This window comes from Oncorhynchus masou, chromosome 27 (genome assembly GCF_036934945.1).
Source record: "Oncorhynchus masou masou isolate Uvic2021 chromosome 27, UVic_Omas_1.1, whole genome shotgun sequence".
In the NCBI taxonomy this organism is placed as follows: Eukaryota; Metazoa; Chordata; class Actinopteri; order Salmoniformes; family Salmonidae; genus Oncorhynchus; species Oncorhynchus masou.
The window spans coordinates 52,527,188-52,552,872 of record NC_088238.1 but is presented as its reverse complement, the minus strand read 5'-3'; the positions used below and the strand labels follow the sequence as shown (position 1 = coordinate 52,552,872).

General features: G+C 48.1%; 1 protein-coding gene across 2 annotated transcripts in view; it reads left to right on the top strand.

Moving 5' to 3' along the window:
- The window catches only part of LOC135516400 (neurexin-1-like), a 1,013,356-nt gene that overhangs the window by 468,422 nt on the left and 519,249 nt on the right, over window positions 1-25,685 (top strand). For both annotated transcript variants that reach the window (XM_064940681.1, XM_064940678.1), the window contains 3 exons: window positions 15,285-15,404; window positions 15,847-16,228; window positions 17,614-17,804. In XM_064940681.1, coding sequence (XP_064796753.1) covers window positions 15,285-15,404; window positions 15,847-16,228; window positions 17,614-17,804 — 693 coding nt within the window. The remainder of the gene's footprint in view (window positions 1-15,284; window positions 15,405-15,846; window positions 16,229-17,613; window positions 17,805-25,685) is intronic.

Below are 25,685 nucleotides of genomic sequence, written 5' to 3'. Positions count from 1 at the left end.
TCTCTCTCTCTCTCTCTCTCTCTCTCACTATCTTTGCAGATTTACTTCCATTAGCTAGGTAGTTCTTTATATGTAGGTTGAGTCAGTCATGTCTCTCTCTCCCGCTCTCTCTCTCCTATATCTCTCCTTGTCCCTCTCCACCACCACCTTTATGTCTTCTGTATGTGACACACTCTCTCCCTCTCTCCCCCTCTATCTCTCCCCCTCTCTCCCTCTCTCTCTCCCCCCTCTCTCCCTCCCTCTCTCTCTCTCCCTATCTCTCCATCTCCCTCTATCTCTCCCTCCCTCTATCTCTCTCTCCCTCTATCTCTCTATCTCTCCCTCCCTCTATCTCTCTCTCCCTCTATCTCTCCCTCTCTCTCTCTATCTCTCCCTCCCTCTATCTCTCTCTCCCTCTATCTCTCCCTCTCTCTCTCTCTATCTCTCCCTCCCTCCCTCTCTCGCTCTCTCTCTCTCACTTGAAAACACGGTACACTTCCTTATTCAGTACAGTATTTACTCCAGGAATTAGCTTATCAGAAATACATTGTAATGCATTGCTGTGAGATGTTAGCTGTTAGCACTGAGGCTTGTGTAATGGCCCTGATTTAACAGACAACAGTGTAGTGTAGAAGGACTAGCAGGGCTCCAGTGTGCCAGCCCAGCCTTTCCTCCTGCTGTCTAAACAGGGGATGAGTAATCAACTGTGAAGGTTGTTGTGGAACAAACAGCCATTAACCTATGACATCAATGGCCATGATTATCTCGCCGGGACTGGACACATAGAGGGAGTGTGTGTGTGTGTGTGTGTGTGTGTGTGTGTGTGTGTGTGTGTGTGTGTGTGTGTGTGTGTGTGTGTGTGTGTGTGTGTGTGTGTGTGTGTGTGTGTGTGTGTGTGTGTGTGTGTGTGTGTGTGGAGAAGGGGAACTGTGTGTGTGCGTCTGTATACATGCACGTGTCTGGACTCACACACAGGACTGGACTGAAGGAGTGACATGCACGTGCCTGCATGCTTGACAGTCATGTTAGTTCCTGCCTGTCCATCTATATTTACCTCTTGACAGTCATGTTAGTTCCTGCCTGTCCATCTATATTTACCTCTTGACAGTCATGTTAGTTCCTGCCTGTCCATCTATATTTACCTCTTGACAGTCATGTTAGTTCCTGCCTGTCCATCTATATTTACCTCTTGACAGTCATGTTAGTTCCTGCCTGTCCATCTATATTTACCTCTTGACAGTCATGTTAGTTCCTGCTTGTCCATCTATATTTACCTCTTGACAGTCATGTTAGTTCCTGCCTGTCCATCTATATTTACCTCTTGACAGTCATGTTAGTTCCTGCCTGTCCATCTATATTTACCTCTTGACAGTCATGTTATTTCCTGCCTGTCCATCTATATTTACCTCTTGACAGTCATGTTAGTTCCTGCCTGTCCATCTATATTTACCTCTTGACAGTCATGTTAGTTCCTGCCTGTCCATCTATATTTACCTCTTGACAGTCATGTTAGTTCCTGCCTGTCCATCTATATTTACCTCTTGACAGTCATGTTAGTTCCTGCCTGTCCATCTATATTTACCTCTTGACAGTCATGTTAGTTCCTGCCTGTCCATCTATATTTACCTCTTGACAGTCATGTTAGTTCCTGCCTGTCCATCTATATTTACCTCTTGACAGTCATGTTAGTTCCTGCCTGTCCATCTATATTTACCTCTTGACAGTCATGTTAGTTCCTGCCTGTCCATCTATATTTACCATCTATATTGACCTCTATGTATGTTGGCATCATTAACCACACACTACATGACATTCTACTATAGTTCCTGACTGTCCATCATGGTGGTTACCTCTTGACATAATCATGTTGTTCCTACCCTGTCCATCTATGTGCCTCCCCAGTTGGTGTGGTCTGCCCTGCCTATGCTCCCAGTTGGTATGGCCTGCCTTGGCTATGCCCCCAGTCATGTTAGTGGACTGCCATCTATATGCTCCCAGTCATGGTATAGCCTGCCTGTGATCTATATGCCCTTGACAGTCATGGTGGTTCCTGCCCTGTCCATCTATGCTCCCAGTCATGGTGTGGCCTGCCCTGCCTATGCCCCCAGTTGGTGTGGTTCTGCCCTGCCTATGCTCCCAGTTGGTGTGGCCTGCCTGTGGCTATGCCCCCAGTTGGTATGGCCTGCCCATGCCTATGCCCCCAGTTGGTATGGCCTGCCTCTGGCTATGCCCCCAGTTGGTATGGCCTGCCCTGCCTATGGCCTGCCCTTGACAGTCATGTTGGTATGGCCTGCCCTGCCTATGCCCCAGTTGGTATGGCCTGCCTTGGCCATATGCCCCAGTTGGTATGGCCTGCCTGGCTATGCCCCCAGTTGGTGTGGCCTGCCCTGCCTATGCCCCCAGTTGGTCATGTTAGTTCCTGCCCTGCCTATGCCCCCAGTTGGTATGGCCTGCCCTGCCTATGCCCCCAGTTGGTATGGCCTGCCCTGCCTATGCCCCCAGTTGGTGTGGCCTGCCCTGCCTATGCCCCCAGTTGGTGTGGCCTGCCTGTGCATCTATGCCCCCAGTTGGTGTGGCACTGCCCTGCCTATGCCCCCAGTTGGTATGGCCTGCCCTGCCTATGCCCCCAGTTGGTGTGGACTTAGCCCTGCCCTCTTGACAGTATGTTAGTTCCTGCTGCCATCTATGCCCTTGACAGTTGGTATGGCCTGCCTTGGCTATGCCCCCAGTTGGTGTGGACTGCCCTGCCTATGCCCCCAGTTGGTATGGCCTGCCTTGGCTATGCCCCCAGTTGGTGTGGACTGCCATGCCTATGCCCCCAGTTGGTATGGCCTGCCCTGCCTATGCCCCCAGTTGGTATGGCCTGCCTTGGCTATGCCCCCAGTTGGTATGGCCTGCCTTGGCTATGCCCCCAGTTGGTGTGGACTGCCCTGCCATCTATGCCCCCCAGCCCTGCCTATGCCCCCAGTTGGTATGGCCTGCCTTGGCTATGCCCCCAGTTGGTGTGGACTGCCCTGCCTATGCCCCCAGTTGACTGTCATGGCCTGCCTGTCCATCTATATTTACCTCTTGACAGTTGGTATGGCTGCTGTCCATCTATATTTACCCTTGACAGTTGGCCTGTCCATCTATATTTACCCAGTTGGTGTGGCCTGCCCTGCCTATGCCCCCAGTTGGTATGGCCTGCCCTGCCTATGCCCCCAGTTGGTATGGCCTGCCTTGGCTATGCCCCCAGTTGGTATGGCCTGCCTTGGCTATGCCCCCAGTTGGTGTGGACTGCCCTGCCTATGCCCCCAGTTGGTATGGCCTGCCTTGGCTATGCCCCCAGTTGGTGTGGACTGCCCTGCCTATGCCCCCAGTTGGTATGGCCTGCCCTGCCTATGCCCCCAGTTGGTGTGGCCTGCCCTGCCTATGCCCCCAGTTGGTATGGCCTGCCCTGCCTATGCCCCCAGTTGGTGTGGCCTGCCCTGCCTATGCCCCCAGTTGGTGTGGCCTGCCCTGCCTATGCCCCCAGTTGGTATGGCCTGCCCTGCATCTATGCCCCCAGTTGGTGTGGACTGCCCTGCCTATGCCCCAGTTGGTGGCCTGCCTGCCTGGCTATGCCCCCAGTTGGTGTGGCCTGCCCTGCCTATGCTCCCAGTTGGTATGGCCTGCCCTGCCTATGCTCCCAGTTGGTGTGGTCTGCCCTGCCTATGCTCCCAGTTGGTATGGCCTGCCCTGCTATGCCCCCAGTTGGTGTGGTCTGCCCTGCCTATGCTCCCAGTTGGTATGGCCTGCCCTGCTTATGCCCCCAGTTGGTATGGCCTGCCCTGCTTATTCCCCCAGTTGGTATGGCCTGCCCTGCCTATGCCCCCAGTTGGTGTGGTCTGCCCTGCCTATGCCCCCAGTTGGTATGGCCTGCCTTGGCTATGCCCCCAGTTGGTGTGGACTGCCCTGCCTATGCTCCCAGTTGGTGTGGCCTGCCCTGCCTATGCTCCCAGTTGGTATGGCCTGCCCTGCCTATGCTCCCAGTTGGTATGGCCTGCCCTGCCTATGCTCCCAGTTGGTATGGCCTGCCCTGCCTATGCCCCCAGTTGGTATGGCCTGCCCTGCCTATGCCCCCAGTTGGTATGGCCTGCCCTGCTTATTCCCCCAGTTGGTATGGCCTGCCCTGCCTATTCCCCAGTTGGTGTGGTCTGCCCTGCCTATGCCCCAGTTGGTATGGCCTGCCCTGCCTATGCTCCCAGTTGGTATGGCCTGCCCTGCTTATTCCCCCAGTTGGTGTGGTCTGCCCTGCCTATGCTCCCAGTTGGTATGGCCTGCCCTGCCTATGCTCCCAGTTGGTATGGCCTGCCCTGCTTATTCCCCCAGTTGGTATGGCCTGCCCTGCCTATGCTCCCAGTTGGTATGGCCTGCCCTGCCTATGCTCCCAGTTGGTATGGCCTGCCCTGCTTATTCCCCCAGTTGGTATGGCCTGCCCTGCCTATGCTCCCAGTTGGTGTGGCCTGCCCTGCCTATGCTCCCAGTTGGTATGGCCTGCCCTGCTTATGCCCCCAGTTGGTATGGCCTGCCCTGCCTATGCTCCCAGTTGGTATGGCCTGCCCTGCTTATTCCCCCAGTTGGTATGGCCTGCCCTGCCTATGCTCCCAGTTGGTATGGCCTGCCCTGCCTATGATCCCAGTTGGTATGGCCTGCCCTGCTTATTCCCCCAGTTGGTATGGCCTGCCCTGCCTATGCTCCCAGTTGGTGTGGTCTGCCCTGCCTATGCTCCCAGTTGGTATGGCCTGCCCTGCTTATGCCCCCAGTTGGTATGGCCTGCCCTGCCTATGCTCCCAGTTGGTATGGCCTGCCCTGCCTATGCTCCCATTTGTTATGGCCTGCCCTGCCTATGCTCCCAGTTGGTATGGCCTGCCCTGCTTATTCCCCCAGTTGGTGTGGCCTGCCCTGCCTATGCCCCCAGTTGGTGTGGCCTGCCCTGCCTATGCTCCCAGTTGGTGTGGCCTGCCCTGCTTATGCTCCTAGTTGGTGTGGCCTGCCCTGCCTATGCCCCCAGTTGGTGTGGCCTGCCCTGCCTATGCTCCCAGTTGGTGTGGCCTGCCCTGCCTATGCTCCCAGTTGGTGTGGCCTGCCCTGCCTATGCTCCCAGTTGGTGTGGTCTGCCCTGCCTATGCTCCCAGTTGTTGTGGCCTGCCCTGCCTATGCTCCCAGTTGGTGTGGCCTGCCCTGCCTATGCTCCCAGTTGGTGTGGCCTGCCCTGCCTATGCTCCCAGTTGGTGTGGCCTGCCCTGCCTATGCTCCCAGTTGGTGTGGCATGCCCGTTGTGTCAGCTGGTTTGATGCCATCCTGAAGTTACCTATCTGCTCCATAACAGGCTGACACAGTAACTCTTGAATCAAAGAAACATGAGACATCAGTGGCGTGAGGGCAGGTGGTACGGCAGAGTGTAGCAGTGTCTAAAGCCATTGCAATGTATAGACTAATCAAACATGATGATCATATATGGACAATATCAGGGGGCTACACCCCTAAACATATGGAGTTTTTACAAATACTCGTAGAGGCAGATTAGGACACAAGTTTCAAATGTGTTCAAGCCAAAAGACTGTGGAGAAGTCATGAGCAAAAACAGTTATTGGAGAGTCTTGCATGAGGTTAGGGAGGGAGGGAGGGAGGGAGGGAGGGAGGGAGGGAGGGAGGGAGGGAGGGAGGGAGGGAGGGAGGGAGGGAGGGAGGGATAGTTGGCACTGCTCAGGATGACTATGTGAGAGAGTGATGAGAAAGACAGAAGTGGATGGAGGGATGGTCCTCCTCCTTCACAAACAACATGGGAAGGATGCCAGAGAGAGCAGATGGCAGAGAAGAGCGGGGGCACAGGGATGGCACAGAGACTGGTGGCTTCACGCTACACACCCACACGCACTAACACACACACACACTTGCATAAACACGCATGTAACCAATTGTACCCCCCACACACACACGCATGAGCCTGTGAGCTAGCCTGTGGAGTGTTTTCCCATGCCACATCCTGGGTGTGGAGCAGTCTGTAGGGAAAGCCGTATTGCTGAATCGACATCTCTGACAGATTCTTCCTCTCTGTGCCAGGGACCTGGTGCCACGTCGGTATAAAGAGATCGGGAGACAGGCGCAGGAATACGTAATATTTTTTATTTTTTTATTTACCCAAATTACAACGTGCCATGTAAAGGCACAGGGACCGAAGACCAAACAAACACGTATACAAAACACAGGGTTGAAACCCAATCAAAAGTACCTTGAATAAATACACCGGGACGAGACTCGTAACATACAGGTACACAATAACTCTACACGGGACGAGACCCGTAACATACACAATGACTCTACACGGGACGAGACCCGTAACATACACAATGACTCTACATGGGACGAGACCCGTAACATACACAATGACTCTACACGGGACGAGACCCGTAACATACACAATGACTCTACATGGGACGAGACCCGTAACATACACAATGTCTCTACACGGGACGAGACCCGTAACATACACAATGACTCTACACGGGACGAGACCCGTAACATACACGTACACAATGACTCTACACGGGACGAGACCCGTAACATACACGTACACAATGACTCTACACGGGACGAGACCCGTAACATACACAATGTCTCTACACGGGACGAGACCCGTAACATACACGTACACAATGACTCTACACGGGACGAGACCCGTAACATACGCGTACACAATGACTCTACACGGGACGAGACCCGTAATCATCTGCCCAATACATGCAGCACGAAAGCCACAACAACACAGCACAGGAACTCATACGACCGGACATTGGAACAATAATCGACAGCCCAATAGAAACCAAAGGGCACGTTTAAACAATTACACTCAGGGAAATGGGGACCAGGTGTGCGCAATGACACAGTTCTGGAGGGATCCGTGACACCTGGTAACCACTTCCTGCATTTATATCTTTCTCTCTCTCCCTCTTTCTCTCTCTTCCTCTTTCTCTCTATTCCTCTTTCTCTCTCTTCCTCTTTCTCTCTATTCCTCTTTCACTGTCATCCTATTTCTCTATATTCCTTTTTCTCGCACTTTACCATTCTCTTATCTCGTCATCTCTCTCACTCCCTGTCTACCCAATAGAATTAAAATGATCGTTCTATTTATACTGAACCAAAATATAAACGCAACATGTAAAGTTTTGGTCCCATGTTTCAAGAACTGAAATATGGGACCAAAAATGTTATTCCTCTCAAATTCTGTGCAGCACAATGCTACAGATGTCTGTAGTTTTGAGGCAGCGTGCACATGGTATGCTATCTGCAGGGATGTTCACCAGAGTGTTGCCAGAGAATTTAATGTTTCTCTACCATACGCAACCTTCAACATCGTTTTAGAGAATTTGGCAGTACGTCCAACCGGCCTCACAACCACAGACCACATGTTAGTGTCTCTGTACACAGTATGAGACTGTGTAATGTCAGAGAAGGCATTTTTAGGGCACAGCCTGTGTTACCCTGTCAGAAAGCAGACTGGCACTCAGACACCCACATAAAAAAAATTGTGTATACTATGATGTTCACTGTAGTTTTATTTTACTGTAGTGTACTGTACTATTTACAATGTACTATAGTATAAAATATGTAGTTAAAAAAGTGTACTACAGTATATACTATAGTAATTACTGTATTGTTTTTTAAGTGTTTTGTTTAATTATTCAGCGCTTTTCTATAACCTGTAGGGAACAAAATATATGGTGTATACTTGGCATCTAGATTTCTCACTAATGGGTGGCACAAATTGGGATATGAGGGAAGAGAATGGGCAGGTAATATGCAAATGAGATACGATACTATTTACTATAGTTTAAAAAAAGTAGTGTTTTTGCAGACTGTGGTGTTTTTGCAGACATCTCTGTCTCTGTATTTACGACAGTGTTTTCTTGTGTATATTACTGTAGTATTTCGTATAGTATTCTACAGTATACTACAACATCCTATAGCAAGTACTACACATGATCAAGGGATACTACAGTGGGGAGTATAGTTTATTACAGTTTACTACAGAATTCTATAGTAAGTACAGTAGTATTCTATAGTAAACTGTAGTATTTGTTTGTGTGGGCACCCACACAACACATGTCCACACAGCATGCATATACCCAGTCTCAGACTCAGGTACAGTGCATGTACACACCTACAGTACAGTACACAGACCTATAACTTGAGTCACTGAAGGTTCTTTAGCTGCTTCCTGTTAGCCTCATCACCCCAGTCTACTGCGTGGCGCTTGGTCCCTGGGGTGGCTTTTCAGTGGTTGTAAAGTGGCCTCTGTATCTACACTGTTTGTGGACTATGTGGTCAAGCTCTGACCGTGTGTGTGTGTGTGTGTGTGTGTGTGTGTGTGTGTGTGTGTGTGTGTGTGTGTGTGTGTGTGTGTGTGTGTGTGTGTGTGCGTGTGTGTGTGTGTGTTAAAGTGAGATAGATGGAGAGAGACGTGATAAAAGGTGCATGTGTGTTCATTTTTTGAAGGTGTTTTCTCATCCAATATTTGCAGTACCGTGTTATTATTTTCAGATGGAAACACTGCAGGGAACCATTTTCTTACTGTGCAAGATCCATGAAAAATAACTCTGCATCTACACACACACACACTCACACACACACACACCCTCCTCTCCTCTTTGATCACGCGCCACCTGTCTATCTCGGGAGTAAAGCAGACACCTATAGATGGAGAGTTGCATTAGCTAGTCTCTCTCCTCCCCTCCTCTATCATTTGATTCCTCACCGTGCCTTGGCTATAAGGATCACCCCCAGTCAGCAGATATTAGCAGTCGTTTTCCACACTGCGCTGAAAACACAGGATCAAAATCCATAGCTGTCATCCAGGATCTACACTCATCTGCCACCCCTCTCTCTCTCTCTTTCTCTTTCTGTCTTTCTCTCTTTCTGTCTCTCTCTTTCTCTTTCCCTTTCTCTCTTTTTTTTCTCTCTCTCCGTCTTTGTTTTTCTCTCTCTCTCGCACACCCACACACACACACACACACACACACACACACACACACACACACACACACACACACACACACACACACACACACACACACACACACAGACCGTGCAACGGGTCCTGAGCGTCGGCATCCTCCCTCCATCCTCAAAGGGGGGCTGCTGAGCTGAGAATGGGGAGAGGAAAAAGAGGAGGGAGAATTTGTCTGAAGCCCATTTTAATTAGTGGATGCGGGCCCAATGCTGTTCCTCTCCCTGGGAGGCCACGCGTGGCTGTACTGCTGAATTGCCACCTCAACATCCGGCTAGGTCCTCATTATTATTCCCCCTTGTATGGATTTTGAGTCAGGCAATCTCTATGGGCTACTGTAGGCTAAACTCTACGAACTATAAAGGTGAGAGTTTGAAAAGATGAAATAGGCAATTAGGAAGACGTATGACCTGTAGTTGCTTTGTTAAGCAGTGGAAACAGATTGAGAAAATGAAAACCAAAATGACTCCTTCTATGTTTATGCAACCCTTGAAACAAATGTATGAATCACATTTCAAAAGTTATCATTGACAGTCGAGCATAAAATGTATTATTGCCTGTGCGGTATAAAAACCATACATGAAAACAAAATAGCTTCAGAACTGCCTCAAACCATGGAGTCTCTGCCATGCAAAGCAGTAGACAGCGTCTCAATGGCTAAACATAATCCCAAACCCTTGACTCAGTGACACAGACTTATATCCCCTGCAGTGCCCTCTGACCTTCGGCTCCATGATTTACACATGCTTCAGCGACCCCATGGAACACATTTGACTCTCACCCCAAGGAGTCGTGACGTGCTTGTGGCGTCTAGTAATAGTGACACTATCGCACCGCAGCCCCTGAGGGTGTGACCCTGTCTCCTTGCAGCGCTGATAGGTCCTGAACTCTCTTTCTCTTGGAGACAGGCTGTTGCTCCCCGAGGCGTCCCACAATGCTTTGCTGCGGCCCATTTAGACTCCCAGCCATGTCAGGATTCCTCTCGGTTAACGATGCCATGGTGCCGCCTGTGCGGGATTCGCAGCGGTCGTGCCACGCAACAGCCTAGTTTCTCATCTCATCTCTTGTGAGACGAGACTGAGACTTAGAGGAGATGTTGGTTCGAGAAGATCGGTGTAGAGACTCTCAGTTCCACTGTTTCAAAGGTGTTGTGGCTGATAAATGGTTCTATGTGTTGGGGAGAAACTGTGGCTCTGGGTCCAGTTGAGTTGGTCAAAGTACACCCATCTCTCCATACCCTAGTGGTCAAGCCAAAATGGAGAGCTTTACTTCTCCTTGCCTCTTAACCCTGAGTTAACTTGTGGGAATGATGCACTGCACTGCAACAAATAGCCGCTGATTAAATGGGCGCATTCATCGATTAGTGTGCATTAATCAATGGTATTTACATAGAAATACTGTGATAATTGATTAATCGACTATTGTTAATTGGGAAAAAGCTTATGAATGTAACACATCTCATCCATCCTGCTGACGGGTCCTCCACACAGTAAATGACATCCACATTAAACCAGATGGCTAAAACAGGAGCTTCCAATACCGACCAAAACACCAAACTTTATACCGTCCACCTTGAGGACAGACAATATGGGGGAGGGAGGGATGGAGTGTGAGATAGATGGAGAATTAATGTGAGATAACAGAGAATGAACGAGTGTAACGGTTTTCTTCTGGGGAAAGAGAGGCGGACCAAAACACAGCGTGGTTACTGGTAAACATCTTTAATAAAGATGAACAATCTACAAAACAAGAAATGTGAAGAAACAGACCTATCTGGTGCAACAAACACAGAGTCAGGAACAATCACCCCCAAAACCCAACACCAAACAGGCTACCTAAATATGGTTCCCAATCAGAGACAATGACTAACACCTGCTTCTGATTGAGAACCATATCAGGCCAAACATAGAAATAGACAAACTAGACATGTAACATAGAATGCCCACTCAGATCACACCATGACCAAACAAAACATATAAACATACAAAGCAAACTATGGTCAGGGTGTGACAACGAGAGAACAAGTGAGAGAATGACCTCCTCTGTTAATATGATCAGTGGTCGTTCTCCCATTGATCTCAGTGACAAAGGGAGAGCGACAAAAAGAGAAAGTGGATTCGCTCTTAAAATGAATTCCATTTTAATACCGCTGCTTTTATTAATGATTTGCCTTGTTTCTACGGAGATGAGTGAGGCTGGCTGACACTGCAGCAATGCGGTTTACATCCTCATTTAGCCCTAAGCCCTCTCCCCTAGCCTGTTTGCTGTCTTCATTACCTGGGCATTAGAAGATGGTCAAACGTCAGCATTAAGCAGCCTGCCAGTTAGGCGTACAGGTAGTAGAGCAAAAGCAATATGTGGATTGAAGTGCCCATTAGCTATTAGCTAGCTAGCTACTTTAGCCCAATCAGCCTGTCAGTTGGATAAGTAGCATGTGGTAGAGCCATAGCATTATGGGGATTGAAGTACCCATTAGCTGCTAGCTAGCTGCAGTAGTGCTGCATGCTTTTACAGTGCATTAGCTCCAAGCTAATGGGGTAAAACTAATTGGATAACCCATTAGCTACTAGCTAGCTACAGTAGGGTTACTGTGTATTAGCTTCAAGCTAATATGACCCATTGCATTGTTATCTGCCCCCAAACCTCTTTCTGGTGTTCTCTCAGGGTAGCAGGCACGATGAGACCTTCATTGTTATGGCCTGCGATTTTAGCCTGATGTGTCCTCTGTGCTCCTTAGCGTTAGCCCTCATGCTCTCTTCTGGCCTCTTGTGCCCCTTAGAGTTATCCCCCATGCTCTCTTCAGGCCTCTTGTGCTCTTAGAGATAGCCCCTTCTGGCCTCTTGTGCTCTTAGAGTTATCCCCTTCTGGCCTCTTGTGCTCTTAGAGTTATCCCCCATGCTCTCTTCAGGCCTCTTGTGCTCTTAGAGATAGCCCCTTCTGGCCTCTTGTGCTCTTAGAGTTATCCCCTTCTGGCCTCTTGTGCTCTTAGAGTTATCCCCCATGCTCTCTTCAGGCCTCTTGTGCTCTTAGAGATAGCCCCTTCTGGCCTCTTGTGCCCCTTAGAGTTATCCCCCATGTTCTCTTCAGGCCTCTTGTGCTCTTAGAGATAGCCCCTTCTGGACTCTTGTGGCTGGGGCAGATAAATAGCACATGGACTATATCCCAGAGGAACAATCTTCCATGAATTATGCTCTGCAGGCTCCGAAAGTGTTCCAGTGGTACATCAAAATCTATTGTCCATTCGTTCTCTCTCTTTCTCTCCCATTCTCTTGTTCATAAGCTCTCTCTCAAGCAGTTTATCTTAAACTCGTTCTCCTGTTCTCTCTCTCTGCAGTAGGGGACTTTGCCACATATTTACTTTTCAAATTGTGTGATTAAACGTCTCTCTATCCAATTCCGTGGCTTCAGACAAAAAGCCAGGGAGAAAGGTAACAACAGTTAATGGGAAAACGGTTATCCTGTGTGTGTGAGTGTGAGTGTGTGTGTGTGTGTGTGTGTGTGTGTGTGTGTGTGTGTGTGTGTGTGTGTGTGTGTGTGTGTGTGTGTGTGTGTGTGTGTGTGTGTGTGTGTGTGTGTGTGTGTGTGCGTGCGTGTATGCGCGTGTCGTGTGTGTTTGCGCATATGGGCTATCAATTGATAAAACCCTTTTTTTCCCTCAAAACTAAATCATTTCACACACAACTGGGGGGGGACAATCTCATTCCACCAAGCCACACTCCATTATCCACCAGGCACCTGCAGCCACCACGCATCGCCAGTCGCAAAAATAAACAGACAGATTTGTAATATTGGATTTTCTTCTTGCATAAACAAAACATCAGGCCTTAACAGTGTTGGATGGCCACTGCTTGATTTGTTGTTTTCCAACCATAACAAATGTGCCCTTTAACCAGTTGTTGCACAGTGGTAGTCAGGATATCGTACAATAGCCTGCAGTAGGTCTTCAATGGAAGTGACTGGCTTCCTCGGGGCACTGTACTATTTGGGTTGGTTCCACCAGGCAGTGGAGTGGAAGAATCCCTCATTATGTTTACAGACCCATTATTTTCCCTACTAATCACTGTTCTCTTTGCCTCGGTGATTGCCATCATGAAATACTGCGAGTTGCCCGTCGTCAGGGTTAACCTTTTGTTTCAGCCTCTTAGGCTGTGCTACTGTATTGCGTAGTCTAATTATTTAATTTCCTCTTCCCGTTGGTTAGTTTTTAATGTATTGCCCTTTTAGTAAAAGGAATTATCCTGCCTTGAATGTGTAAACATGGAGCCCTTCGCTGCAACTGTTAGCGCTAGCACAATTAGCCGTCGTCATGACATCGCTCATTCAAAACATAATAAGCATAATACACCTCAAGGACAGGCTGATTCAGTTCTGCTGACTTCATCAATAACCATCACTATTTTACTCTGTCACTCGCTCACTCATTCCCTGCCACACTTGATATAATTGGTCCGTGTCATTGGAAAAACTATAAATAGTGCTGGGCCCAATTGGCGAGAGAGAGAGGAAAGAAGTCACTACAGTAAATACATCTTTAATAATCAGAGGAGAGGAGAGGAGAGGAGAGGAGAGGGGAGGGGAGGGGAGGAGAGGAGAGGAGAGGGGGAGGAGAGGAGAGGAGGGGGGGGAGGGGAGGGAGAGGAGAGGGGAGGGGAGGAGAGAGGGAGAGGGAGAGGAGAGGAGAGGGGGAGGGGGAGGAGAGGAGAGGGAGAGGAGAGGAGAGGGGAGGGGAGGAGGGGAGGGAGAGGGGAGGGAGAGGAGGAGGGGAGAGGAGAGGAGAGGAGAGGAGGAGAGAGGAGAGGAGAGAGAGAGGAGGGAGAGGAGAGAGGGGAGAGGAGAGGGAGGAGAGGGAGGAGGGGGAGAGGAGAGGAGAGGAGAGGGGAGAGGAGAGGGGGGGAGGGGGAGGAGAGGGGAGGAGGGGAGAGAGGGAGAGGGGAGGGAGGGAGGGAGAGGGGAGGGGAGGAGAGGGAGAGGGAGGAGAGGAGAGGAGGGAGAGGAGGGGAGGGGAGAGGGGAGGGAGAGGAGAGGAGAGGAGAGGGGAGGGAAGGAGAGGGAGGGGAGGGGGAGGGGGAGGGAGAGGAGAGGAGGGAGAGGGGAGAGGGGAGGGGAGGGGAGGGGAGGAGAGGAGAGGAGAGGAGAGGGGAGGGAGAGGAGAGAGAGGAGAGGGGGAGGAGAGGAGAGGAGAGGAGAGGAGAGGAGAGGAGAGGGGAGGAGAGGAGAGGGGAGGAGAGGAGAGGAGATGGGAGGAGAGGAGAGGGGAGGAGAGGAGAGGGGAGGAGAGGAGAGGAGAGGAGATGGGAGTAGTGAGTAGTATTATACTAGAGGGGAAGTGAAATGAGGGGAGATGGGGATTCAATGCAGCTGAGCCACCTCATCCTCAGTCTGATCTACACTTACTCTACTCAGTCTGGCAAAGACTCATATGGCAATTACACAGCTCCACTAGTCCTACAGGCCATAGCTATAAATAGTTCTACCTCTCATCTCTGCTGTCCACGACCATATCCTCACTTTACCATGATAGGCTTGTTCAATAACTGCAACACCTAGCTTCCCTCCAGCTTTGTCTTTGATGGTATCCCGCTGTTCCTGTATGATTCTGGGTTGTCTGTTTATGAGTCTTTCTTCCTGGGTTAGAGGTTATGTGACAGACATGACAGACATGACAGACATGACAGACATGGAAGACATGACAGACATGACAGACATGACAGACATGGAAGACATGACAGACATGACAGACATGGAAGACATGACAGACATGGAAGACATGACAGACATGACAGACATGGGAGACATGACAGACATGACAGACATGGAAGACATGACAGACATGACAGACATGGAAGACATGACAGACATGGAAGACATGACAGACATGACAGACATGGAAGACATGACAGACATGACAGACATGGAAGACATGACAGACATGCCTTCTAGTACAATACTACTCTGTACATGTATTTCTGTGTGTGTGTGTGTGTGTGTGTGTGTGTGTGTGTGTGTGTGTGTGTGTGTGTGTGTGTGTGTGTGTGTGTGTGTGTGTGTGTGTGTGTGTGTGTGTGTGTGTGTGTGTGTGTGTGTGTGTGTGTGTGTGTGTGTGTGTGACTGTACTGTAGCACATTTTTTATTTGTGTGAAAACTGTGTGTGTTTGTGCAGGTTATCTCCGTAAGCCGTGTACAGTATCTCCTCTGAGGACTTGAGTCGCTGAGAGTGGCTGCTACAGTGTGCCACACCCTTTCTGATGGGGAGGTGACTCTAGCTCTCTCCCTCCAGGTAAAGGCCCCGAGACGGTCTTCGCCGGCCAAAAGCTCAACGACAACGAGTGGCACACGGTGAAAGTGGTACGCAGAGGAAAGAACCTCCAACTCTCTGTGGACAATGTGACGGTAGAAGGTCAGTGTCCACTCTCCACTGTCTGCCACTACCCCCCTGTTGGGTAGAATGGAGGGATGAAGGGGGTGAGAGGTGAGAGGAATGCAAGAGAGAGGGGATATGATTAGGCATGGGGCTAAAAATGACCCTGTGAAGTTATTCCTTAAGTTGCCAGTGTCAGTTTGAACCGGTTTGTGGTGGTCACAAACCGCCCCGAGAAGTCCTCTGGGGCTGACCATGTTTAGGACGGGGTTATTTGTAATAAGCCGCTTGGCCAAGCTCATTACTGTTCATTACTAGGAAGCGATAACATCATCAAAGCATGTAACCCACATATTCCATCCGTATACATATCATTACCTGGGCCTAAAGCTTGTCCTGATCAGGCCACATGGTTAGGAAAATGAGGAGGAACTCGGGCCTATAATCCCAACATATTCCCCTGTCCTCTTTCACCCTCCAGGCCAAATGACAGGGGCCCACACCCGTCTGGAGTTCCACAACATTGAGACGGGCATCATGACAGAGCGCCGCTTCATCTCTGTGGTGCCCTCTAACTTCATCGGTCACCTCCAGGGCCTGACGGTCAACGGTGTGCCCTACCTGGACCAGTGCAAGAACGGCGACATCTCCTACTGTGAACTCAACGCTCGCTTCGGCATGCGCCACATCATTGCCGATCCGGTGACGTTTCGAACGAAAGCGAGCTACCTGGCGTTGGCTACTTTGCAGGCCTACGCCTCCATGCACCTCTTCTTCCAGTTTAAGACCACCACGTCGGACGGCCTGTTGCTCTTCAACTCGGGGGACGGCAGCGACTTCATCGTTGTGGAGCTGGTCAAAGGGTGAGTCTGGACCGCTGATTGGTCCTTACTGATAAGGACATGACATGAGGTTACCCTGAAAAATGAAATTTGGTGAAGTTTAGATCATTCTTCCCACATGGCCTACCATTCCAAGTGTGGCACATCTTAATCACACAATAAAGCATAAAACAATTATTTGCGTGAAAATATTGTAAGATGTAGATGAGGTGAAAATGATAAAGTCCTACATCCGTTCCACTAAGATAGAGTAGGGAGTTTGGGTATAATGCGGTACTGTGAATCAGAGCTGGTTGGAGGCAGTTCCCTCTATTTCTCAGGGAGCATTAATAATCACTTTGGTTTATAGCTCCATGAATGGCCAGAAAGGCTATAATTATGGGGAGGAAATAGAAATTGGAGAAAATATTCCACTTTCTTCATTGTAAAGACCAGACGCCCATCCAGCTGTACACACAATCCATATACCCCATAATGTAAACAGACTGAACGAAAGCTATTTAATTGGCCTTAAAATTGTAATTTACTTGTTAAAACTCTGAATGAAGGCTTTGAAGAAAAGGAACCCTGAAATAGCACCGCTCTGATTGGTGCGTTAGATTCCCTGCTGTCGCCAGCCTATTCATCCAGTCTTACGGCATGTATGAAAAGTCCTCGTTGTGTTGCATGTATCTCCCTTCACCTCTTCCTCCACGCCTGGCATTGTTACGACACAAAGGAGCCCAAACTTCTTTTTCAGCACACACAAAGACAAGGCAAAAGGAGTAAACACATTCGATAAACATTGCTCAGGCAAAACAGTCATCACCAGACGACACAAAAGCAAATCATTTTGCGCATGAACAAGCTATGCCACCATGTCCGCCTCGGGGCAAACAGAAGGGAAAAGGTTCTTTCAGAGTGTCTCAGAGGAAACATGCGTTATGTACATTTCAAAGTATATCTTTTCTGAGAAGCTGTATATTACTGAATGTGAAGTAGGGTCATCTACTGCTGGAGGCTGAGTGAAAGGATACTGTTTAAATATAATATGGGTTGGACTGACTCACCCTGTCACCTTGAACTCCGGGCTCCTCCATTGAACAGGCTTAACTATACTGAAATGGCATCTCCATGGAGTTGTTCAAAACACAAAACTTTTTTTCAAAAGACCCAGGGATATTTTTCAAAAGAGCCAAACACCAAATTCTTCAGCATGCTTGGCGAGATCTGCCTCTCTCTGGTTTACACTTATTTCAAAGAACTTTGTTCTGTGGGTGACATTTTGATTTTGGTTTGCTCACACTGACTGAATGTGATGGATGAGGTGTTACACACACACACACACACACACACACACACACACACACACACACACACACACCTACAGTCATTTACTAACAGTCTCTTACATCCTGTGTTTATAGTTACGTCCATTACGTCTTTGACCTCGGCAACGGACCATCGCTGATGAAGGGTAACTCGGACAAGCCGCTCAATGACAACCAGTGGCACAACGTGGTGGTCTCCCGGGACGCCAACAACGTGCACACGCTCAAGATCGACTCCCGCACCGTCACCCAGCACTCCAATGGAGCCCGCAACCTGGATCTCAAAGGTAAGGGGCACTATTCTATATCCCATTTTCCATAGGCAACTGCTGTAGTTGAAGGGTCCTACTTGGCTTTGCTACTAATCAAGACACATATCCCAATATATTTGGTTCCTCTCTTTCTGGTTCTCTCTAGCTTTCAGTGAGTTACTCAGAGACTCCACTGTGTTTTAAGTAGTGTTCCTGTAGCAAGCACAGTCAGAAATATTAAAACAGAGAATGTTCACTGAGCCAACCAGCTGGGACTTATGAAAGATAGCCCAATCTTGGCATGACTCTCTGGGGAACAATCTTCACACACTCAGCCGGTCCTTTCACATGACCCGTGGCTGTCTCTCAGTAAGACAGTGGCTGTCTCTCAGTAAGACAGTGGCTGTCTCTCAGTAAGACAGTGGCTGTCTCATGGCTGTCTCTCAGTAAGACAGTGGCTGTCTCTCAGTAAGACAGTGGCTGTCTCTCAGTAAGACAGTGGCTGTCTCTCAGTAAGACAGTGGATGTCTCTCAGTAAGACAGTGGCTGTCTCTCAGTAAGACAGTGGCTGTCTCGTGGCTGTCTCTCAGTAAGACAGTGGCTGTCTCATGGCTGTCTCTCAGTAAGACAGTGGCTGTCTCATGGCTGTCTCTCAGTAAGACAGTGGCTGTCTCATGGCTGTCTCTCAGTAAGACAGTGGCTGTCTCGTGGCTGTCTCTCAGTAAGACAGTGGCTGTCTCGTGGCTGTCTCTCAGTAAGACAGTGGCTATCTCATGGCTGTCTCTCAGTAAGACAGTGGCTGTCTCATGGCTGTCTCTCAGTAAGACAGTGGCTGTCTCATGGCTGTCTCTCAGTAAGACAGTGGCTGTCTCATGGCTGTCTCTCAGTAAGACAGTGGCTGTCTCATGGCTGTCTCTCAGTAAGACAGTGGCTGTCTCATGGCTGTCTCTCAGTAAGACAGTGGCTGTCTTGTGGCTGTCTCTCAGTAAGACAGTGGCTGTCTCATGGCTGTCTCTCAGTAAGACAGTGGCTGTCTCATGGCTGTCTCTCAGTAAGACAGTGGCTGTCTCGTGGCTTTCTCTCAGTAAGACAGTGGCTGTCTCATGGCTGTCTCTCAGTAAGACAGTGGCTGTCTCGTGGCTGTCTCTCAGTAAGACAGTGGCTGTCTCATGGCTGTCTCTCAGTAAGACAGTGGCTGTCTCATGGCTGTTTCTCAGTAAGACAGTGGCTGTCTCGAGGCTGTCTCTCAGTAAGACAGTGGCTGTCTCATGGCTGTCTCTCAGTAAGACAGTGGCTGTCTCATGGCTGTCTCTCAGTAAGACAGTGGCTGTCTCATGGCTGTCTCTCAGTAAGACAGTGGCTGTCTCATGGCTGTCTCTCAGTAAGACAGTGGCTGTCTCGAGGCTGTCTCTCAGTAAGACAGTGGCTGTCTCATGGCTGTCTCTCAGTAAGACAGTGGCTGTCTCATGGCTGTCTCTCAGTAAGACAGTGGCTGTCTCATGGCTGTCTCTCAGTAAGACAGTGGCTGTCTCATGGCTGTCTCTCAGTAAGACAGTGGCTGTCTCATGGCTGTCTCTCAGTAAGACAGTGGCTGTCTCGTGGCTGTCTCTCAGTAAGACAGTGGCTGTCTCATGGCTGTCTCTCAGTAAGACAGTGGCTGTCTCGTGGCTGTCTCTCAGTAAGAGAGTGGCTGTCTCATGGCTGTCTCTCAGTAAGACAGTGGCTGTCTCATGGCTGTCTCTCAGTAAGACAGTGGCTGTCTCATGGCTGTCTCTCAGTAAGACAGTGGCTGTCTCATGGCTGTCTCTCAGTAAGACAGTGGCTGTCTCATGGCTGTCTCTCAGTAAGACAGTGGCTGTCTCATGGCTGTCTCTCAGTAAGACAGTGGCTGTCTCGTGGCTGTCTCTCAGTAAGACAGTGGCTGTCTCGTGGCTGTCTCTCAGTAAGACAGTGGCTGTCTCATGGCTGTCTCTCAGTAAGACAGTGGCTGTCTCATGGCTGTCTCTCAGTAAGACAGTGGCTGTCTCGTGGCTGTCTCTCAGTAAGACAGTGGCTGTCTCGTGGCTGTCTCTCAGTAAGACAGTGGCTGTCTCGTGGCTGTCTCTCAGTAAGACAGTGGCTGTCTCATGGCTGTCTCTCAGTAAGACAGTGGTTGTCTCGTGGCTGTCTCTCAGTAAGACAGTCTTTCATGTACTGTCACACCAACAATGAGAAGACAAGTCTTTGTGTCTGTAATGTGTGTACGATGAGACTTGGACTCAGAAGGTGCTGAAAAGTTGCTGACTGTCTACCTGTGCTGTGCATGTGTGTGAGGACCTTTCTTCCCCGTTCGAGGATGCTAAGAATGTGCATTTTTATTCTGTTTGTTCAGCTTTCAAATGCATGACCGCTCAGGAGGCTTGGTGTTCAGGTTAGGCAGAGTAGAGTAGGCAGAGCAGAGTAGAGAAACCCGATCCCAGTGCCAATAACAAATCCGCCCGCCAAACAACAGTGGACAGGAGGCAGAATTAAACCTAACAAAAGGCTGGCAGCCAGCCCGCCACACCAACCAACCCTCTTCACCTTGAAATATGATCCTCTCCTTCAGCCGCTGTCGGCATCGCCGGACGCTCGGCACAATTTCCCCAGCCAATCAGTACCTCCTAATATCAACTAAAAACCCCTGCGTCTCCAAAGAGATTGGAAGGGAAAAATAACAACAATATCGACAAAAACAACCCCCACATATTCCTCTTCCTCCCAGACGTGTGTCTCGTTGTAATTCTGCTGGCGGTCCCACGGTGGGAAAACAAAGTACCCCAGGTACACTTGACTTTTATCAGAGACGTGATCACAACGATCAACAAAGGCTTTTAGAAGAGAAGCCTCTGTTTCTTCCACCAGGGGCGGGCTTAGGAAGTAGAGGGGCCCTTAGGAAGTAGAGGGGCCCTTAGGATGTAGAGGGGCCCTTAGGATGTAGAGGGGGAAGTAGAGGGGCCCTTAGGAAGTAGAGGGGCCCTTAGGAAGTAGAGAGGCCCTTAGGATGTAGAGGGGGGAGTAGAGGGGCCCTTAGGATGTAAAGGGGCCCTTAGGATGTAGAGGGGGAAGTAGAAGGGCCCTTAGGATGTAGAGGTGTAGAGGAGCCATTAGGATGTAGAGGGGCCCTTATGATGTAGAGTGGCCCTTAGGAAGTAGAGGGGCCGTTAGGAAGTAGAAGGACCCTTCGGAAGTAGAGGGGCCCTTAGGATGTAGAGGGGGAATTAGAGGGTCCCTTAGGATTTAGAGGGGCCCTTAGGATGTAGAGGGGGAAGTAGAGGGGCCCTTAGGATGTAGAGGTGTAGAGGGGCCATTAGGATGTAGAGGGGCCCTGAGGATGTAGAGTGGCCCTTAGGAAGTAGAGGGGCCCTTAGGAAGTAGAGGGGCCCTTAGGATGTAGAGTGGCCCTTAGGAAGTAGAGGGACCCTTAGGAAGTAGAGGGGCCCTTAGGATGTAGAGGGGCCCTTAAGAAGTAGAGGGGCCCTCCCAGTGGGTGCTGGCAGATCTGAGAGGTCAAAAGATAAAAAGCCAACCGGAGCTTTTATAAGGCTTATTGATGGGGTACGTCCTCTCTCTGCCAGTACCTTTGTCTGCAGGGCCTGCTGGTGCCATAAAATTGGCTGTGTTAATCATGAGTTGGTTTTAGCTGACTGGCGCAGTACCAGGGACCTTATATTAAGAGGGATGGTGGGGACAGTGATTACACATACCCCTGGATGTAGTTGATAAGGAAGAAGAGGCCCATGGAAAGTGGACGGCAATACGTAGGTTTAAACCGCAGGATATGAACTTCCATGGGAGCAACCAACATCATAGACTGTTAGACCAAGAGGACAGTCAATTTTTGGGCTGAGGGTAGACACTGTTTTCGAAGTGCTCAGGCGGTGCAACCTCATCACGTGCCCATGACTGACTCATGTCCGCTATATGGAGAGCCTGTATAGTTTCTATAGTGTGATATCAGACTCGTAGATTAAACACTCTCTTTCCCTCTATCATATCCATGCTTTCTTTGTAGCATATCTGCCCCAATGATCTTCTAATGGAATGATAGACTGCATCTCTATCTTATTTCGATGGAGTTTGTCAAAAAAAAGCTGTTCTTGATTGATGACCAGTATCTATGATAGAGTGACAGCTGTTCATGTCAGGCGAGAGGAAGACTTGGGAGCCAGGGAGAGCATGGAAACAAGATGAGAGTCAAAAGATGAGAAATTACTCACAGCCTCAAACTGGGAAAGAGTATCTCACAGTCTAAAATAGATGAATAGTGTAAAATAGTCCCGTCTCAATCAAGTGAACTGACCTGACAACACAGTAAAGGTGTACGCAATCTGCTTTTCACCTCTCCAGTCCTTTCATATCAGTGCAGATGAAGTCGAGGAGGAGAAGGAGACTATTGATCGGCTGCCACAAATGAAGCGTGTGTCGTCAACAAGCCTCTTGGCCTCCAGCTACAGGCCCCACGTCGCAAACACTTCTATTTGCAAATTTAAAAATGTGTGAAACGATTTGTCTCTGTTAAAGAAACAGAAGGCCCAGGCAATTTGTGAAGAAGAAGGGGGCGTCCATTTTCTGCTTTTTATTGCCAACCGTCTTGGTGAGTGTTCTTCCGAGGCGTTACTATAAACACTGAATCCACACGTCTGTAGAAACCATGACTTTTCACTATCATCACTGTTACTATCACCATCATCACTATCACTACCACCATCATCACTATCATCACTATCACTATCATCACTATCTGTTGAATTTATTTTGGAGAAATGAATAAACAATATCCCCATTTTAAATAGAATTGTAACTAGGTAAACTTATACTTTGTTTTATAAGTGATTGACAATATGAGTTCATAAGAAGGGATTGTGTGACACGGACAAGGAGTAATAAAAGTTAATGAGCACCATTCCAACTAGGCAGAAACAAATGGGTTGTGGACTGTGTAAACACATAAGGTCGTTAGCCTATGGTTGACCCAACTGAAACTTAGCTCTGGGGTTTTTAGATAAGGTAGTGAGTGCATTCCTAGGTTTTCTGTTAATTAAAACTGTCAGTTCAGTGGTGATCGATTATGTTGAGGGGTCAAAAGTTATCTGGGAGTGTGTTAGTAAGTCAGAATGAACTTTTCACCTTACTTTGTCCCGGTCGAGAGGAGGGGATTCTGTTAAAGCTGTGAAATGACGTCATGATCTGTATATAAACTGCCTCACGTGATTAAGTGGCAGTGCGCTCTGAGAATAAATTCTATTACCTATTATTTAAAGACTGGTCTGCATCTATTTTATGCAAACAAGAAATCTTACAAACTCTTATAAAATGGATTAAGGGCTTTCAATTGATGAAAGCACATTGACATAATTAAATTATAGTAACACTATCACTATCACCACTATCACTATCACCATCACCACTACCACCATCATCACTATCATCACTATCACTATCACCACTATCACTATCGCCACTATCACTATCATCACTATCATTACCGCCATCATCACTATCACTACCACCATCATCACTATCACTATCATGACTATCACTATCACCACTATCACCATCACCACTATCATCACTATCATCACCACCACCATCATCACTATCATCACTATCACGACTTTCACAATCATCACTACCACCATCATCACCATCATCACTATCACTACCACCATCATCACTATCATCACTATCACTATCACCACTATCACTATCATCACTATCACCATCATCACTATCATTACCACCATCATCACTATCACTACCACCATCATCATTATCATCACATTCACGACTATCACTATCACCACTATCATCACTATCATTACTATCACCATCATCACTATCACTATCACCATCATCACGATCATCACTATCACTATCACGACTATCACTATCACCACTATCACTATCATAACTATCACCATCATCACTATCACCATCTTCACTATCACTACCACCATCATCACTATCACCACTATCACTACCACCATCATCACTATCACCACTATCACTATCACCACTATCACTATCACCATCATCACTATAATTACCACCATCATCACTATCACTACCACCATCATCACTATCACGACTATCACTATCACCACTATCACTATCATTACTATCATTACTATCACCATAATCACTATCACCATCATCAATATCACTACCACCATCATCACTATCACTACCACTATCACCACTATCACTATCAACACTATCCCTATCACCACTATCACTATCATTACTATCACTATCGCTGCCACCATCATCACTATCACTACCACCAACATCATTATCACTACCACCAACATCATTATCACTACCACCATCATCACTATCACTACCACCATCATCACTATCACTATCACCATCATCACTATCACTACCACCATCATCACTATCACTACCACCATCATCACTACCACCATCACCACTATCACTGACATCACTATCACCACTATGACTATCATCACTATCACTACCACCATCATCACTATCACTACCACCATCATCACTATCACTACCACCATCACCACTATCACTATCATCACTATCACCACTATCATCACTATTACTTTCACTAAGGGATGGTTCAACATTTACATAATGGGTCCCTGGAGGAAAATGGCCATGCTTTTTCAACTTCAGTCAAGGGGAGTGTTTAGTCTTTGTAAAATCTCCTCCAGGGGAGGGTCATGTCATTTGTAATTGATGAAATGTCAATGTTTCTCAGTATTTTAGAATTAGTAGCTTATTAGGCTATGCCTGATGCCATCCCTCATTTCTGATTCTCTGCTGGGTGTGCAATATCAAGTGAGCCTATAGGCTATTTATGTGGCCTCAATCACATGATCCATAGCAAATAGGCTACAGGCTACAAAGTGCATGCTCAGAGAAGCACAGAACAAAGGTAAATTTCTAATATAGTCGCTGGGATGGTGTACATAAAACTAAGCTGTATTAAACACTGTGATGGATATAGCAACCCTGAGCCCGGCCTGCTATGCTCTTGCTGATGAAAAACGTTTTGTTGTGTGCTGTCCAACAATGGATGTGCTTTCAGTGGTAGTTCAGGAGGAGTCAAAGGCTTCTTCCAAATGTTTTTATTTATTAAGCCTCGTCCAAAACATTCCCTATCTTGTGCACATACTAGCCTATAGTCTATGTTCTGTTCAGTTTGAGAAGGAGGACTGGGGGTCAACTTTGATAGCTTACATTTACATTACATTTAAGTCATTTAGCAGACGCTCTTATCCAGAGCTTGCTACTACTATAATAGATTTGATTAAAAACAATATGTTTCTTGCCCATGATGTAGGCCTATTTCTCAGGGTTATCGACCTCACAGTAAAAGCCAGATTCGAGTAACTTACATTGTGGTGCTGAAACTTGAAGCAACAGCCAAGGCACAATCGTTCGGAAATTGACAATTCATGGTGCTGAAAGTAGGCACATTCCAGTAGGCATCATTCATTTCAACAGTCTTCATTTTATTTACACTATACTAACAACAAGAGGACCTTGGGTTGGAGACGATTTTTTCCTATTTAAAAAATGAGGTAGGCCAAAATTAGGCTGCTATATCCATAGCTTTATCGGTCATTTCCTCAACCCACCATGCATTCTTTAAATAGCTTAACTCCATGTCAGTGAAGGTTAAAACCAAGACTCGAATTGAGGGGGTCTGAGAGGTTATGCCATAGGCCTACCTTTTTATTAAAGACAATTGCAAAAAGCACAACCACTTGTTAGGCTAAGATTTTCAAGAAAATGAAAGAGGTCTGATTATATAAAGTGCTCTATAACAGCACTTTGGTCCTCGATCCTTTATGCTCGACACAAGCTGTAAAATATCCAGGAAAGATGTGACTCTGATGCATATGGAGATATCATTGT